This window comes from Toxotes jaculatrix, chromosome 13, assembly GCF_017976425.1.
Source record: "Toxotes jaculatrix isolate fToxJac2 chromosome 13, fToxJac2.pri, whole genome shotgun sequence".
Lineage (NCBI taxonomy): Eukaryota > Metazoa > Chordata > Actinopteri > Toxotidae > Toxotes > Toxotes jaculatrix.
This window is the reverse complement of record NC_054406.1, coordinates 12220628-12235961: the sequence shown is the minus strand read 5'-3', so window position 1 is coordinate 12235961 and position 15334 is coordinate 12220628. Positions and strand designations below refer to the sequence as shown.

Genomic DNA, 15334 nt, shown 5'->3' with positions numbered 1-15334 from the left:
AGCAGCTGTACATCTGCTTTGATGTACTGATTCACGGGAATAATGGGATCAGAGGAGGAGAGAGAATGGAGCAGGTATCCCGCCGTGATGGCGAGCTCGAGGTGGTTTTTCATCCTGCCTCTCGCTCCTTCTCTCCCCTCACAAACACACACATTATGATTCATCCCTCTGGCTTCCCTCCTTTAAGCTACAATTTTAGAAAAAGCCTTTTTCAACAGCAGACATTTTGACTTGTCATAGCAGGAAAAGCACAGGTGTAACTAATAACATTAATGATGGCTCTGCTCCATTTAGTTGTTCCAGTAAGGCATGCCAGTAGGCCAGCATGCACAATACCAGGGCTCTGGCACAGGAGCACCTAAGTGGAATGCAGCCATTATTAACATTATCAGTTACGCCTGTGTCTAGGTAGTCAAAATGTCTGCCATGAAAACGGTCTGTCGGTTTTCGTGCTGAGTTTTACTGATGACATCTCCTCCTCTCTCTATGGCCAAACTGTCCTCCGGCCATGCCCTGAGGCCATCGGCCCCTCCACTCCCGCTCGAGAGTTTAGAATTAGGGGGCATGTTAAGACATCAGAGAGTGTGCGCACTCAGTTCACTCCAAGCTCAGTTGGCAGGGACATTGTCTCTCAGCTAACAGCTAACAGATGTGTGTTTGCCCTATATTTGTCTGAGTGCGTGAATGTGTGCCTTAGTATATACCCACATTTATGTGTCCTATACTGCTTCCAGTACATATTGGTTGCATCCTCAGAAATGAGCTGAATGCACACAGACATTTATGTTTGTGAACACACTGCTTAAAGTGACTACTCCTACTCCATCCAAACTTTTAGCTTGAAATGTGTCTCTGAAAGGTTTGAAGTTTACTTATTGGCAGAGAACAGAGGGTTGGGTCAGCTTGAATTCGTTTCATTTATGATGACAGCTTGTCATGACAGAGAAAAGGCATCAAAACACCCGACAGAAACTTCCCAAACCATTCCAGCAGCATGTGCTTCCACAGCAGAGTTTCGCAAAGCAACGGAAGGCAACCAAGACTGGCAAACTATTACAATGGACAGTAGAGAGGTAGATTATGTTAAAGGACCGGTGTAAAAAGTTTTTATGAAAGTTTTAATAAGTTTTTATGCTGTTAAATTTTATGATTATTGGAATTAACTGTAGATTCAAACTGACTGAAGAGTACGCTGCTCTCACACTGAAAAGACAAATTACAGGTGACGTATCACTTCACGAATATATATAGCACATCAAAGTGGTGTGATGATAACTACAGCAATTAACACACCCAAGGATATATATGATGATGGATATAAAACTATGACTGTTACCACAACCACTGTTAGTACTATTACTATTGCTACTGCTGTAAAGTTGTTAAAACAAATATTTTGTGTAATCATCCAAAAAAAAAAAAAAAAGTCTGAACAACCTCAACTTTATTTACTTCATGTCTCTAAATGTCTGTCTATCATAATCACCTCCTCTTCTGGCGCCCTGGAGGGAGCTCTAAATCACGCTGTACATCACTCGCTCCTGTACAAACATTCCCTCCAATGTACTGCTCGCTGAGCTGAAACAACAGGGAGGCTGGAACAGATCAATACAACCAGGTTTTGCTCTTGAGGAACAATTGGCTCGGTGGTCTGGACAAGCTACAATGTCCTGTTGTGCTGAGCGTTGATCTAAAAGGCCTGGCTGCTGCGATGCTAAAAGGAAACTAGCTGGAACATGACAGGGATGGGCGAGACGGATGGACAGAATAACAAGCAACAATCACATACAGACAAGACTTACAGTACGGAGATGGAAAATGTGTGATCTACAATAACATGTACACACAAGTATACATACATATAAATCAACACAGAGAGTCTGCCACACAAAACCATACACCTTTCGGAAAAAAGCACTTGTCACAAGAGGATTTCTATTGGTTTGATTTTGTGTTTCCTCCACTGAGATGGAAAAGAACAAATGCATCTGTGTTCTGCTGGACTGAACGTGTCAGATAAAGCGCGGGAGACGGAGGGGAGGGGGACAGATGGATTGAGGGACAGTAGGAGGGGAAAAGTGAGCGGCTTTCCTGCGTAACAAAAACACTCTCCATTGTCTGGGGCTGCCTGGGAATCCCCAGCAGCAGCTACAGAAGAGAAATAATCCTCCTGCACATTTGAGCATGCATGCATGCACGCACGCACACACACACACACACACATTCACACACAAATAATGTAAGTACACACCCACACATGATGGATGAAATGACAGTGTTGACAGAGTTATATCTATATAAAGCAACTGTGTTCAGACAGAAAATTAACATGACAGGATTTTATTTATATGCAGAACGTCTTTATCTGTGTCTCACAAAGAGATACACAAACATGAAGAAAAACCATATCATACCTTACAACCACAAACTAAATTAAGATAAACTGACCAGCTGATGAAGTTGAGGGATACCCTGTGAGGTTTTGGGGTGTATATGACAGGATGAAGTATCACCCCACTCCAGCTGCCTGGAGCAAAGCACAGAGTGAAACCTCTATAAAATAAATGTATTTCTTTTTGTCTTAAATGTGTGTGTGTTGTCTGCAATGGGCACAGGCTCATATATTTGCTTCGCACATGAGCACTGTTATATGCACTGTAAAGCAAAACTAAAAGTTCACCAAGTTAAACACATACTTTGAGTCATCAGAGTCAAGTTTTCGGTCAACATAAATAGTTAGCATAAACTTATTTTTTAAATGCACAGGTAGCACCGCAGTGTGAGTCCATTGCTCATTCAACAGTTCCTCTACACATAATTTCATATCCTACAGAGGTGATTTCAAAAAGCATTATCTCAAGATAAAGTGCACTTTCATGCGGAGCGGATGTAATTCCCAGACCAAATCATAAACTAGTACTAAAGCTTGGCTTTTGCAATCAAACAAACATCAACAGAGAAATCACACCCTTCAGGCGACCACAGACAGGCGTAAGTGAGTGCCCTGATGCACAGTAAGTGAGTAGCTTTTGATGATTCAGATGGCACCAGTGTGACACTGTGAGACAAACAGACACATAATTTCCAGGCACGTTCACAGTGTGGAGCCCCTTTGCAATGACGGGTGTGACTGCCTGTGTGTGTTTAATAGTGTCACACATACCACAGTGTTAGCAGGTGATTTTTTTTTTAATCATTCCATCTGTATGACTGTCTGTCTGACTGTCTGTCTGACTGTCTGTCTGACTGAGCACTGTCCGTGAGTTTCTGTGCTTTCATAATGCATCTGTGTGTCCACCGTTAGAGTTACAGCAGAGAGACAAAAAGAGGATGTGACAGTTACATTTTCATGCAATTTGGCTTTTACAAACGTGGCAGTGTGCTGGATCCTCGCACACATCTGTCTCTCATACTGTGTGCTGCTCCATCGCTATACAAATCGCCACGCAAATCTCAGAGTTATCCCAGACTATAATGCCAGGCATGTGCTTATGCAAACTAGCATGACAAATGGCTGCGCCACAGCCTGATGACAACCTCTCCGCTGGCTTCCTGTCGCGGCCTTACATGCCCTGTACAATGGCATGAGTGAGTCATTGTGAGGAGGAATTTATACAACATTACATGGTTATTTCTAACGAACGGCAGCTAATGGCTACAGAAAAGCTGTGAAATGCCCAAACAAGGATAACTACTAAACAATTTTTTTTTTTTTTTTAGATTGTAAGCAGGATTTCTGAGAAAGCGAGAGAACGAGGGAGAGGAACGGCCAGTGAGAGGATGCTGAGAGAGGAACTTCTGCTAGATTTATCAGTGGTCACAGTGTAATTAAACACTTGAGCTCAGAGGGTTCCAGGCAGAGGACAGAGCCATAATCCTGTTCTCAGTCAGGTCTGTCATCTGACTGACTGATGATGGCTGCTCTGTTCCTGGGTGAGCCCTGTATGTCTGGCAATCTCAATAATGTTGATTGCTGTGTGTGTGTGTGTGTGCGTGTGTGTAGCGTGGACACCTAGCCTTTACTCATTCTCATCTCTCACTACAATAAACCACAACCCACCCCCATTAGTGGAACGTCGGTGTCCATCCACAAACAGGCTGTGTGCGTGTGTGTGTGTGCGTTTCAATGGTGCCTATAAATAGAAGTGACGAGTTGGCTTTAGCTTACAGGTTACACTCCCAGGGGACACCGAACTGTATGTGTGTGTAGTGTGCATGCCACTGACTGAATCCTTAACAAGCATTACATAACATTAACCTTGCGAGCAGTCTCCCTGGGAAATAGCACTGCGGATCAGTAGGGGAGAGAGAGAGCATGAAAGGGGGAGAAAAAGAGAGTTGTAGGTGGTGGAGATGACAACACAGTCAATAGTATACTCATTACGCAATGTACGTGTGTACACACATGCATAATATACTGTATATACAGTACAGTACAATGGCGTGCATTAGCAATGTTCCTAAATCCAAATCCAATACTTTACAGAGCACAGATAAATCATTCAGGTCATGTACTACATGTTTTTTTTTCCATCCACACTTGTTTAGTGTATCGTGTTATTTGTTTTCAAAAGCCTCGGAAAGAAAATGTAATCCACTGAAAATGAATTTTGGCTTACCGCTCCTAAAAAAAAGAAAAAAGAAAAACACATAGCAGCACAAATACTTTATGTTCAGACCATTCAATAATGTTGCAGTTGTTCCTCTTTTACAAACAGCTTATGGTTTCCATTCATTTCGATACAATTTGGAAATCAACGTGAAAAACTTTCCTTGGCTGAGTAATTTCCTACAGTGAACATATGTTTTTTTTTTTCTTTCTTTTTCATAATAGCTCCACAGGATATTTCCATAGGATTTCTGACCACTCCAGTCCACTGGTGCAATAATTTTGTAACACTAGGGTCTATTTTGATGGTGTGTTAAAGACTTCTCTTGTTTGTGGAGTGGGAGGAAATATGCTGTTTACAAAACACTGTATTATTCTAGTATAGTAGGAAAACACAGCATAATCAGATAATTGGCAATTGACGACATTCTAAAATAATTATGTCAGGACTAAGTAACATACACACATGCATGAATACCAATTAACATTAATGTAGACAACACACTATAAACCTAATGGAGCAGTGACAGCTGCATTAGAAGGTAACTGAGACTCATAATGCAATTCATTGTCATGTTATTTTTCTACTCTTTGGTGGCATTCGAACAACATTTACTATTTCGCATCTCATCAACCCATTTGTCTTGCTGCACGTTGCCGTGACTTCCCGGTGCACCAAAACACCGGCGTGCTCTGAACCTGACAGAGGATTGTACGAAACATGAAGTACGGAAGCGATGTTTGCATATTTGTAAATCAGGATTAGAGGCCAATCTTGTGGCAGGTTGATTGAATCGGGCCGTCCGTCTTCCTCCCGTCCTAAGCCCCTTGGCGCTTTCAGGAGGGGAGAGATAAAGGGATTTGGGCTCTCTGAGATTTGCAGTGAGACTTCTTATACACCCCCCCTCTCCCCAGCACCAGCACCACCTCCACCTCCCACCCCCAGCTGCAGAGCAGATTGTTTTCAACCAGGGCCCCCGAGGCGAGAGCTCACAATATGTTTCTCAAATTTATGCTTTCAATACCTCTGACAAGGCTTTTTTTAACTGAATGTTCCCGTGTTGCTGCTGTGATATAATGCTTGTGCCATGGGTTTGAGTTGTTATCCAAAGACATGACAAATCTGTACATTTTGTTTGTGTTCAACCCTCCTAGACATGGAAATAAGTTTGACTCATTACTCAGCATCCATTTTGGTGTAACTTGATGTAATCTTGTATATCATGGTCTCAATCAATTTGATCAACTGGAATGTCATTTCTCCTATTTCTCTTTGTTGTAGAAAGCTGCTGGACACTCCTTAAAAAAAAAAAAAAAAACAACTTTCATCATTCCCTCACAATCCAGCATGGAGTATCACATGCGTGGAAAAATATGAATTCAGTCAACCAGTGGGGAATTAGTTGAATTTAATTGTGACCCCCTCAAATCATGTTGGCATCATTGGAATAACAATTGCAGAAAATGCCAGTCATTGTTCAGTACTGTTACTACTCCCAGTCTCTGCATCTGTTTACGATAAGATAAAAATCTTCCTGACAGAGAATATATTCAGTGTTTTATGATACTGAGATGTTAACCTTCACCTTCAGAACATGAAAAAGTTTTTTTCCCATAAAGCTAAAAGATGAATAAAGTTAGAGTGACTTTTAAAAAAGCCCTGTACAACACAAAAACACCTGTAAGCAGTGCCGTATTAGCACAGTCATAAATAAAAGTCCACTGGACACAGGTCACTGTCTGTGCTGAAGCTGATAATATGAAGCCATGAATTAACTATTTACATGTCCACTGTCCAATGTGGAATCTTTATATTCTTTATATTTATGTATCTGATCTGCTTTCTTGAGTTGTGTTTTATAAAAGCATATTTTATGTACAATACAGAAATATCTAGATAAAAAGAAACCATGCACTGTTTCCCTCCTGTAAACTAGGCCACAGTTACTACGAAGCCGAACATTTCATCAAATGCACTATTCATTTCTTCAATTTTGATGTTAAATTCTATTCAGTTATTAATGTGCCTTTCTCACTGTTGTCTTTGCAAACAATTCTGTTTGACTGAATTATTACAAATACTGGATTTGGCTTGAGAATGAATTGTTGGCTAAACAGAATAAGACAGGGAACAGTAATAGCATTATTTATATAACAATCTGTGACCATGGAAATATTCTTTTTAAAGAGGGATTTTTTTTTTAAAGCCCCAATTTTCTATTGATGTTAATATGTCATATAAATCATTCATTCATTTACATTTTAAAATATCATCTCTTTAAAGAACAAAAAACAATAACTGACCTCTGAGAACCTTTGAACGTCCTGTGTCAGTGTCCCCACGCGGCTCCAGTTGTAGTAGTTGAGGAACTTTACCACAGCAGGGTTCACAGCGTTGTCTGAGGGGACAGTGCGAAAGAAGTTGGGGTATTTTTTCTTGTCGGCCAGAACTGGAGTTGTAGCTGCAAAGGACAACTGTAATGGAAAAAAAGAGGAAGAAATACAGTGAGCACTGAGTCTTTCTGTTAGAGTTAAACACAACGGTCATAAATAATCCTGGCAACAAACTGTCAGGTTATGTTGGTTCCACTTGAACTGTTGGTACAGTAGCACTGTTAAGTACGGCGTCACTGAAACCTAATGCACCGGATGACAGATCTCAGGTCTGACCTTGCTTGCGAGTCGGTGGACTCTGTCATTTCATGGATTAAACCATGGCAGTGCATCCGTGACGAACATGTTCACACTCACACACACTCATTTATAGTCTAAGGGTGTGAACAAATCAACTCTTTCAAATCACTTCAAATGTCAGCGAAATAACAACTTCAAAGTGTAACTGTAAATAGATCTGTGAATATTGGGTGGAATATATGCATGACCTTTGAAACTGGCTTCATGCTGTGCCTATGCGTGTGTGTGTGTGTGTGTGTGTGTGTGTGTACCTTGGAGTATGTATACGTTTTCAAGCCTGCTTGTGTGTTCGTGTGTATAAGTAAATAGGTAAGTTTAAAGCGTTTGCGTTCTTCACCTGCAATCAGTTTGAATCTGATTCCTCACACATACACACAGACACACACAAACTCATGCAAATCCTTGCTTTACAATATCTGTGGGGACCTGTCACAATTCTAACCCTAACCCTCAAACCGAGTCTTAACACTCAAACAGTCATTGAAACTTTGCCCCCCCATGAATATAGTAAAACAAGTCCACACACACAGACACACACTCACACACACACACATCCCTAACTAAGAATAAAATGTGCTGAACCTCAAACACTAATTGCTTTTTTTTTTTTACACACAGCTATTATTCTGCTCAACCACTGCAACCTAAGCAGATTTGAAGCACATCTCCTGTAAATGAATTCATGTTCCAAAAAAAGGGAAAGTGTACCAGACTTTGAAAGGCAAACTTTTTAAGTATTTTTCCAGAGCATTAACACGCTAATATGATATAATATAAAAGCATAAAGCCATCTCTCTCTCTCATAACACACACACACACATTATCACCACCCACAGCCACAGTTGTCCTCATTCCTACCCATCCCACCTCTCGTTTACTAATCAAGTTATCCTCTCTCTCTCTCTCTCTTCCACTTTGCAGAACATTTTCAACAATAGGTCACTAATTTTCTCCAAAGGTGAAAACAACTGTAATTAATTAAAATTTGCAAGTCTGTTCGATGCAACAACCAACATGTGCCAGAACAGACACAGATCTGCCACTTTACTGTTAATTTGCACTTTTTCTATTAAGTGTGAATGACCTAATAAATAACTGTTACTGGCTGTGTGCTATGAAATCTTTAATAAACGCCAAAGGGACATTTGTAAAAATGCTCAACTTTCAGAGCAGAGGTCTGAAAGGTAGTGAGTATTTCGGCACTGGCAGCTGAGCTGAGATAATGAAGCACTATGCTCTATTTTCAACGTCCTATCTGTATTAATTTAATGAGCGATATGAATCAGTGCAGGGTTAATTACATACTTTGTAGAGATTAAGCAGAACTTGTGATTCATGATAGCGATCAACACAAGGATATTATAATTCTGACTGAGACCAAGAGGTACACCAGTAGATTTCCTAAAAGTGTGCTAAAGCCTTGAGGAGTTCAAGCACCTCCTAACTTTGGGGATGACTGTGATCTTCTCATTAAGCCTCTATCCACTTCTAGACATCTTCACTATTCACTAATCACAGTACAGCTTTAAGTACTGAAAATATAGCATGGTTGAAAAGAGAGCAACTGACTTTGAATGACAGAAATAGGGAGAACTTTACTGAAGGATCAGAGGACATTCAAAAGTCAAACTTCATTTTTAGATAGCAGGGCTGACAGTCCCCGGGAGTTTACTGTTTGGCGTAAGATAGCATGACAGCTATGAAAGTGTAATTTAGCTTAATTTGAGTAGCAATGCAGTCAAATCCAAATAGATTAATGACATCTTAAAGGGGGAACACTAAAGACGACGAGATCAAGAATCTGTATGAAAGGTCTATATTGTCAGAAAAATAAACCTAAATTGCAAGCCTGCCTTTTTTTTTTAAATTCTATTTATATGTTGTTGTTTTTTACACCCTCATCAACCTCTATGATATCAGCCAAGCCATGTCATTGGTTCTCAAATCTACAAGTCCTCACCCAACCAGTGGGGAAACCCTGGGTTTGGTCCACTAAATCACCACTTTCTGCACAGACCCACAGGGGTTTGTGTTCACACACCAACGAGACAGGCTTTTAAAAACAACACATGGATTACAGCCATCAATTAAGCAGGAAGAAAGGCCTTTATCTTGCTACCACTGCTAAATCCAAAATCACCCACCAGTCTTAGAGGGCTTCGAGGGGTCTTTCTAGCATTGCCTTAATCTCCGTTTAGCTAAGGCTGTTTGCCACAGCCACACTGCGAGATGCTCCTGTGGGTCTCAAACCAGTGACTTTCTCAAACCAAATTGATTGCACTAGTCCTCTCACAACTACAGGGGGAGAAGACTTCATGGTCAGAAGAAGCTCCACAAACTTATCCTCCTCCCTCCTTACATGTTTTAGGTTCACTTGGGTTATGCTATTTTGGAGGAGTTGTTTTTGCTTTTGGCACAATCTTATTTGTTTCATCTGTTTGTCTACAACACTACACTGAACTTAGAATCCCAGAAGAACCACAGAAAACAACATTATTGATCAATAAACACACGTCTTGAATTTAAAACTTTACTGGAGTGCAGGTTCTGCAGTGCTGGTTATCCACTTGCTTTTCTTTTGGAGGGAAAATACAGTAAGATGAATGGGAGGTTTCACTGGGCCATGAGCAAATGCAAGCAATGACCCTTTTCATATTACCAGTTTATGAAGGCAGTTTAAAGTCAGTATTAAAGCTTTAACAACATAAAAGAAGAAGTACTTCTTCAGATTACATTCACTACACAACACTGTTCTATAATACAAAAGAGTGTGGTGTCGTTACTGTTTCTTTTGACTCAAGATCAATTTGCCTGTTTTCTGTGAGTATTTATGTCCAATCATGACATTAGGCAAGTACAACAGTTTCTCCACCTGTTTCATATCAGAACAAAATCTAAGGGCGACAAAAATATATATTGTTTGGCCACTAAATCCAGGTCAGCTGATATGAGGGGTTAAAGTTTACTAAGATAAAATGCATGATTTTTTCTTCTTCTATCTCAGGTCAGGTCAAACCAAGTCAACTATAGCATAATTTTGTAGGAGGACAGTCAAGATGAGAGGGAGCCCCAATGTATTATTTAAAGAATAGACTAGTCTTTATCTAACAGTGAACAGCCTTTTTCGGAGGAAATGCCAAAAATAGTTCCATGATATCACACATCTGAGAGTAGTGGCTTATGTAAGAGGGTTTTTAAAGAGGGCCGGCCCAAATAGGATGGTCTTTGGTGGAGAGCTCTACACCAGTGTCAGATTTACACATGCAGTGTGCACGCACACACAGATCACGCACAGGTTAAAGCACATACATTCACACACTCATTAACAACAGATACTCTCTGATACACACACAAACTACCGCTGCCTTTCCCTTTGCCAGTGGTAATTAAAACTGTGGCAATGGGCTCCGGGCAGCTTCTCCCTCTCATCTCACTACAAGGTCACTGAGGCTCTTGGTAATATGACTGAGGATCCGGCTGGCCCCGCTGAAAAATGGCGTTTTTGTGAAGACTTGAGGTGAATCACTGATACGATCGCAGTGGTGATCTATTTAGACATTCTGCACACAGTCGCTTATCGCATTCTATTTGAAGTGACTACAAAAGCTTTGCTGCTTCTCTGTTTGGACTTCTTCAAGTCACAACTAAAATTTACTTTTTTTATTTTTATTTTTTTCATGTTTATGTATGGATGGAAAGTGAGAGAGAAGCCCAGAATGTAAAATAACAAACTAGTGAGAGAGCAAGGTGAGATGTTTACTGCTGATTCACCAGATATACCTTGAATGGAAGTGAACACTTGACTGCGTGAATGGATTACATAACAAACTTTTTAAGTCGATCACCAACTGATTTTTTTTGGTGGGGGCTTTAATTACCTGTCTTAAGAAGTGCCAGAATCCCACTGGTGGGGATATATATGAGCAATCATTTGCCTTGACGGTTACAATACTAACATCACAGTGTTTCCCAGGTGCAACTTAGTTTAGCATGTTAGCATTAGTTATTGTGATTCATCCTCTGGAAACTATGAATGCCTGTACATTATGTCATGGTAATCCATCCAGTAGCTGTTGAGATATTTTAGTCTGGACTGAAAGAGGACCAACCAACCGGCCGACAAGCAGGCCAACAGTGGCATCCACTGAGTCATGCCATTATTAGTAAGCTGACTTTCCATTTCATAGAAGCTATAACTGCTTCTCGTTTAGTTGGCTATTAGTGCTCTTTGCAAGAGCGAGATGTTGTGAGTTAGTGGGTAATATAAAGGTGGTTTGTCTTTCTGATCACGTTATAACACAGCCGCAGAAGATTGCTGCAGCTAAAGACCTAGATATAGCTGTTAAAGCCTTTATTACCAACATCCACTGCAAATGTCTCTTTGTTTATATCTTCTGCAGTATACCTGCCTGATCTGGTACGGGATTGGGAATCAATGGCGCATAAATTAAAGGCAACAAGCCTTACCACCTTTCCGAGCACAAGCCGTTTGAAGGAGAAATGGGGAAGATGCAAGAGTGTGTCTAATCACATTGACGGATCTAATAGCATTGATTGGTCCTAGTGGGACTGCTTCGCAATAAGATCTGCTGGTGCTAATTGTGTGGTTGGCCTTTGAATAATGAAGTGGCTATCATGGACAAGCTAGATAAAAATAAAATAGAATTGGAGGTAAATATCAGCTCCCTCACAGTGTTTTGCCGATGCCTTTCATGTGTTACATCACTGACTAATCTGAAACTGTGGATTTACGACCTGACCGTGTCACCAATGTATTCGTTATACACAAACACTGTGTAAATAAACAGAGAGGAATGAGAGATGAACAGATTTTTTTTTTGTCTACAATAATTCTTCCAAATAGTTCTGGCTGCAGAAAATTAATGTTGCTCCACCAGTGCTTACCATTTATCCAATATCAAGTACTTAAAACAAGCTCTTGCTCTTTGATCAAGTATCTCGGCACAAATATCAATAAGACCATAAGTTTTGTGGAGAAGCGTGATCAATATTTCAACTACACACTGACAACCTACAAAACATCCAAAAATAAACACATTAAAAATCACTTCCAAACTCTGCAGTCTCTTCCCTACAAATTCAGCAGCAGTGTTCAAAATGTCTGGATGTTGTTTTCTGAACATTTCCTGTTTTCTGGCATAGATGCAATACAAGTGCACTGCAGCAAACACTTATGAGATATCAATAAGACATGATTAGCAGGTCACAAAAAGGTCACCCATAAAGTGATGAATTACTAACACAAACATCAGTGATGCTGAAGCACATTCAACACACCACTGAAAGAGGCAGTGTGCATATTTGATAAAACACTCACGTGCTATGACTAAATTTGAAAATAGACATCTTTTGCAACATTACTGATCCTCCAAAAAAAAAAAAAAAAGTGGTTTCTATGATTTTCCTTTAATGCCAAATACAACAAGGCCCATATTTTTGGTGGTGTAATCTGGGGTCACAATGAATTTTACACAGAAGTAACCCTGTCTGACTGTAATTGGATGCATCCCAGAATAACGGACTTTCAAGAGGTGCTTTGAGTCAACTTTAGCAAGTTATAAAACTGAAAGGAAAGGTTTCATAATCAAAAGGGATGGTATCAAACAACTTCAAAAGCTCAACCCACCCATGCCTATTATCTCTACCTTCGCCCACAGCACAACAGATTCAAAGCCCATCCATCCTGCCGGAGCCCCGGGACCCCGTGCAGAGTAATAGCTCGGTAATAGTAGTGCTGTTGATCAGGAAGCACGGAGGAGGTCCTGGGGTTTATTCAATATTCAAGAGAGGCATTTGGTGCACCGTGGGAGAACCCAGCTGGAGAGGCAGCAGCAAGGGAGAAGCTTTGGACCCCACACCGACCACATCCAGAACTCATTAGCACCGGGATGGGGGAGGGAGAGAAGGAGATGAATACTGTAGGTAGATGGTAGATGGTAGAGTCAGGTACGGAGGTGGAGAGACAATGGAGAGAGTGAGGCAGACAAACAAGGAATGTGAAGAAGGGGAAGGAGAAGATATAACATAGGAGTGATGTGCCAGTCATTAAGTTCTATGTGTGTATCTGATTATTGTTGTTGTGGTGCATAGTGAAGTTTAGTGTGTGGGTTGCATGGGCCTGTGCAGTAAATGCCACAAATATAGGATTTCTGCATATCTGCTATTCCAGATGATCATATGGCACATTCAAGCATGTGTTGGTGGAAAAGTGCAAATCGTTGCCTCCAATTATGGAAACAGAAGTGAGACAGAGCAGTGAAGTCATCTCATTTTAAAGTTAGGGCTTAAATGGAGAGGAGTGAAATCTGCTCGACTACACTGCAATTTAGCTCTGCGATGTGAGGGTGATGGAGAACATATTGCTACATGGATTGTCAACCACATGAGAGATCAGATGCACTAACAGCACACACAGTGGCTTCAGGTGCACACTCTGCACAGTACACAGCACAGGAGACATTACAGCTTCCTACACTCGCTTGAACAGGCCAAGTGTATATTGTGTTATGGTGTATATTCTGCACAAACTCTATTGGTTGCCGCATGCATGTAGTCAAATTCATTTCTAACAATGAAGACTTACATCTGAGGCTCGCTGTTACAGGTGAAACCAAGACAATCAGATATTATTATATCGGGTATAATAGTCAGGTATAAAATTAAAGCCACATTTAAAACTGTGTTTCACTTCTCTGCATTGTGCTGACTAAAAATGTAAACACATGAAGCACATTAAATTTTTTTAAATTCAAAATTAGCTTAGAATAATTAGAATCATAATACAATTCCATAAAAAATCAATAACCAATCATATTGGATTTTTGCCCCACCCTACTCACACACGAAAAGACGAATAACAATGGAGCATGAGAGAAAAAGCTTCACCTTTTACTGGATATTTAAGCTCTTGACACACTTGTGCACACTTGAATTTAAGCATCACAACTGATTTTACAAGGTATTGGTTTTTCATTTTTCCAAATAGCTGGGAGCTGTTTGAGATGAGACACATTAGCCATGCGTGTGCGTGTCTTTGTGTTGCACATGTTGGGGGTCCAAACAGGAAGCGGAGGCCGATAGAGTTTGGTGGCGGTGAATAGATGTTACGGGTACATGTAGACATGAGAAGAATCCAGAGTAATAACTGAGGCCATTTAACCCCTATTACAGTGATCATTGTTGGCATGCCTTCCTCAGATGCAATTAAACACTGAAACATGGAACATGATACATAATGGGAAAAAAAAATCTAGTTTAGAGCTCAGACTACAATCTAATGATGGGAATAAGGTGTGTATATATGTGTGTGTGTGTGTGTATCAATGCTGTGAAATATGGATAAGTGAAAATACGGATTTTTCTAGTATAGTCTACCTTTTTTAAAGAGTTAACACAGAAAACTTGTGTCAATTATAAATGGTATTTTATTCTTTCACTGTTCTAAAAATGGAGAATCATTCTTCCATCACCATAAAGTTACAAAGGATTTCAGGAAATGTCAAATGGAAGAATTTCAAAACGACAAACTGTCTGTTCAAACAGATCAATTTCAGCATCAAAACAACTGCGAAAGCCGTCCACATTTGTGCAAATGCTAGACTCTGACATGCACTCTATTATGTTGTGTGACAGGATACTGCACATCATCACATACTATGCCCATGAACAGGCCTCTAGACAGGTGAGTGATGTGGCAGTCGCCTCCTCTCTAATAGCTTTTGCTGTGCTGCAGCCCCTGCTCTAACATGTCAATCATGTTACAGCCAGTGCCAACATGTACACACCCACTCACACACACACTGACTAAGTGATGTTCTGTTTACGCTTTGCTGCCCTCGTTCCACACCCCACCACGTCACTCTTATCTCAGGTTAATCGTTTGGACCTGGTTTGCGTCCTCTCCGTCTCTCCTCCCAGGCTGTCATTTTCAGCAGTTATGCCTGACCCTCCTCATATCTGTAACTGGCTTTACAGACTAGGACATTGTCAAGTATGAAGCACCATTCCTGC

General features: G+C 40.6%; 1 protein-coding gene across 1 annotated transcript in view; it reads right to left on the bottom strand.

The window, feature by feature from the left end:
* Positions 1 to 15334, bottom strand: part of gabbr2 (gamma-aminobutyric acid (GABA) B receptor, 2) — a 161047-nt gene that overhangs the window by 72253 nt on the left and 73460 nt on the right. Inside the window, exon 3 of the mRNA XM_041053758.1 lies at positions 6914 to 7084. Coding sequence (XP_040909692.1) covers positions 6914 to 7084 — 171 coding nt within the window. The remainder of the gene's footprint in view (positions 1 to 6913; positions 7085 to 15334) is intronic.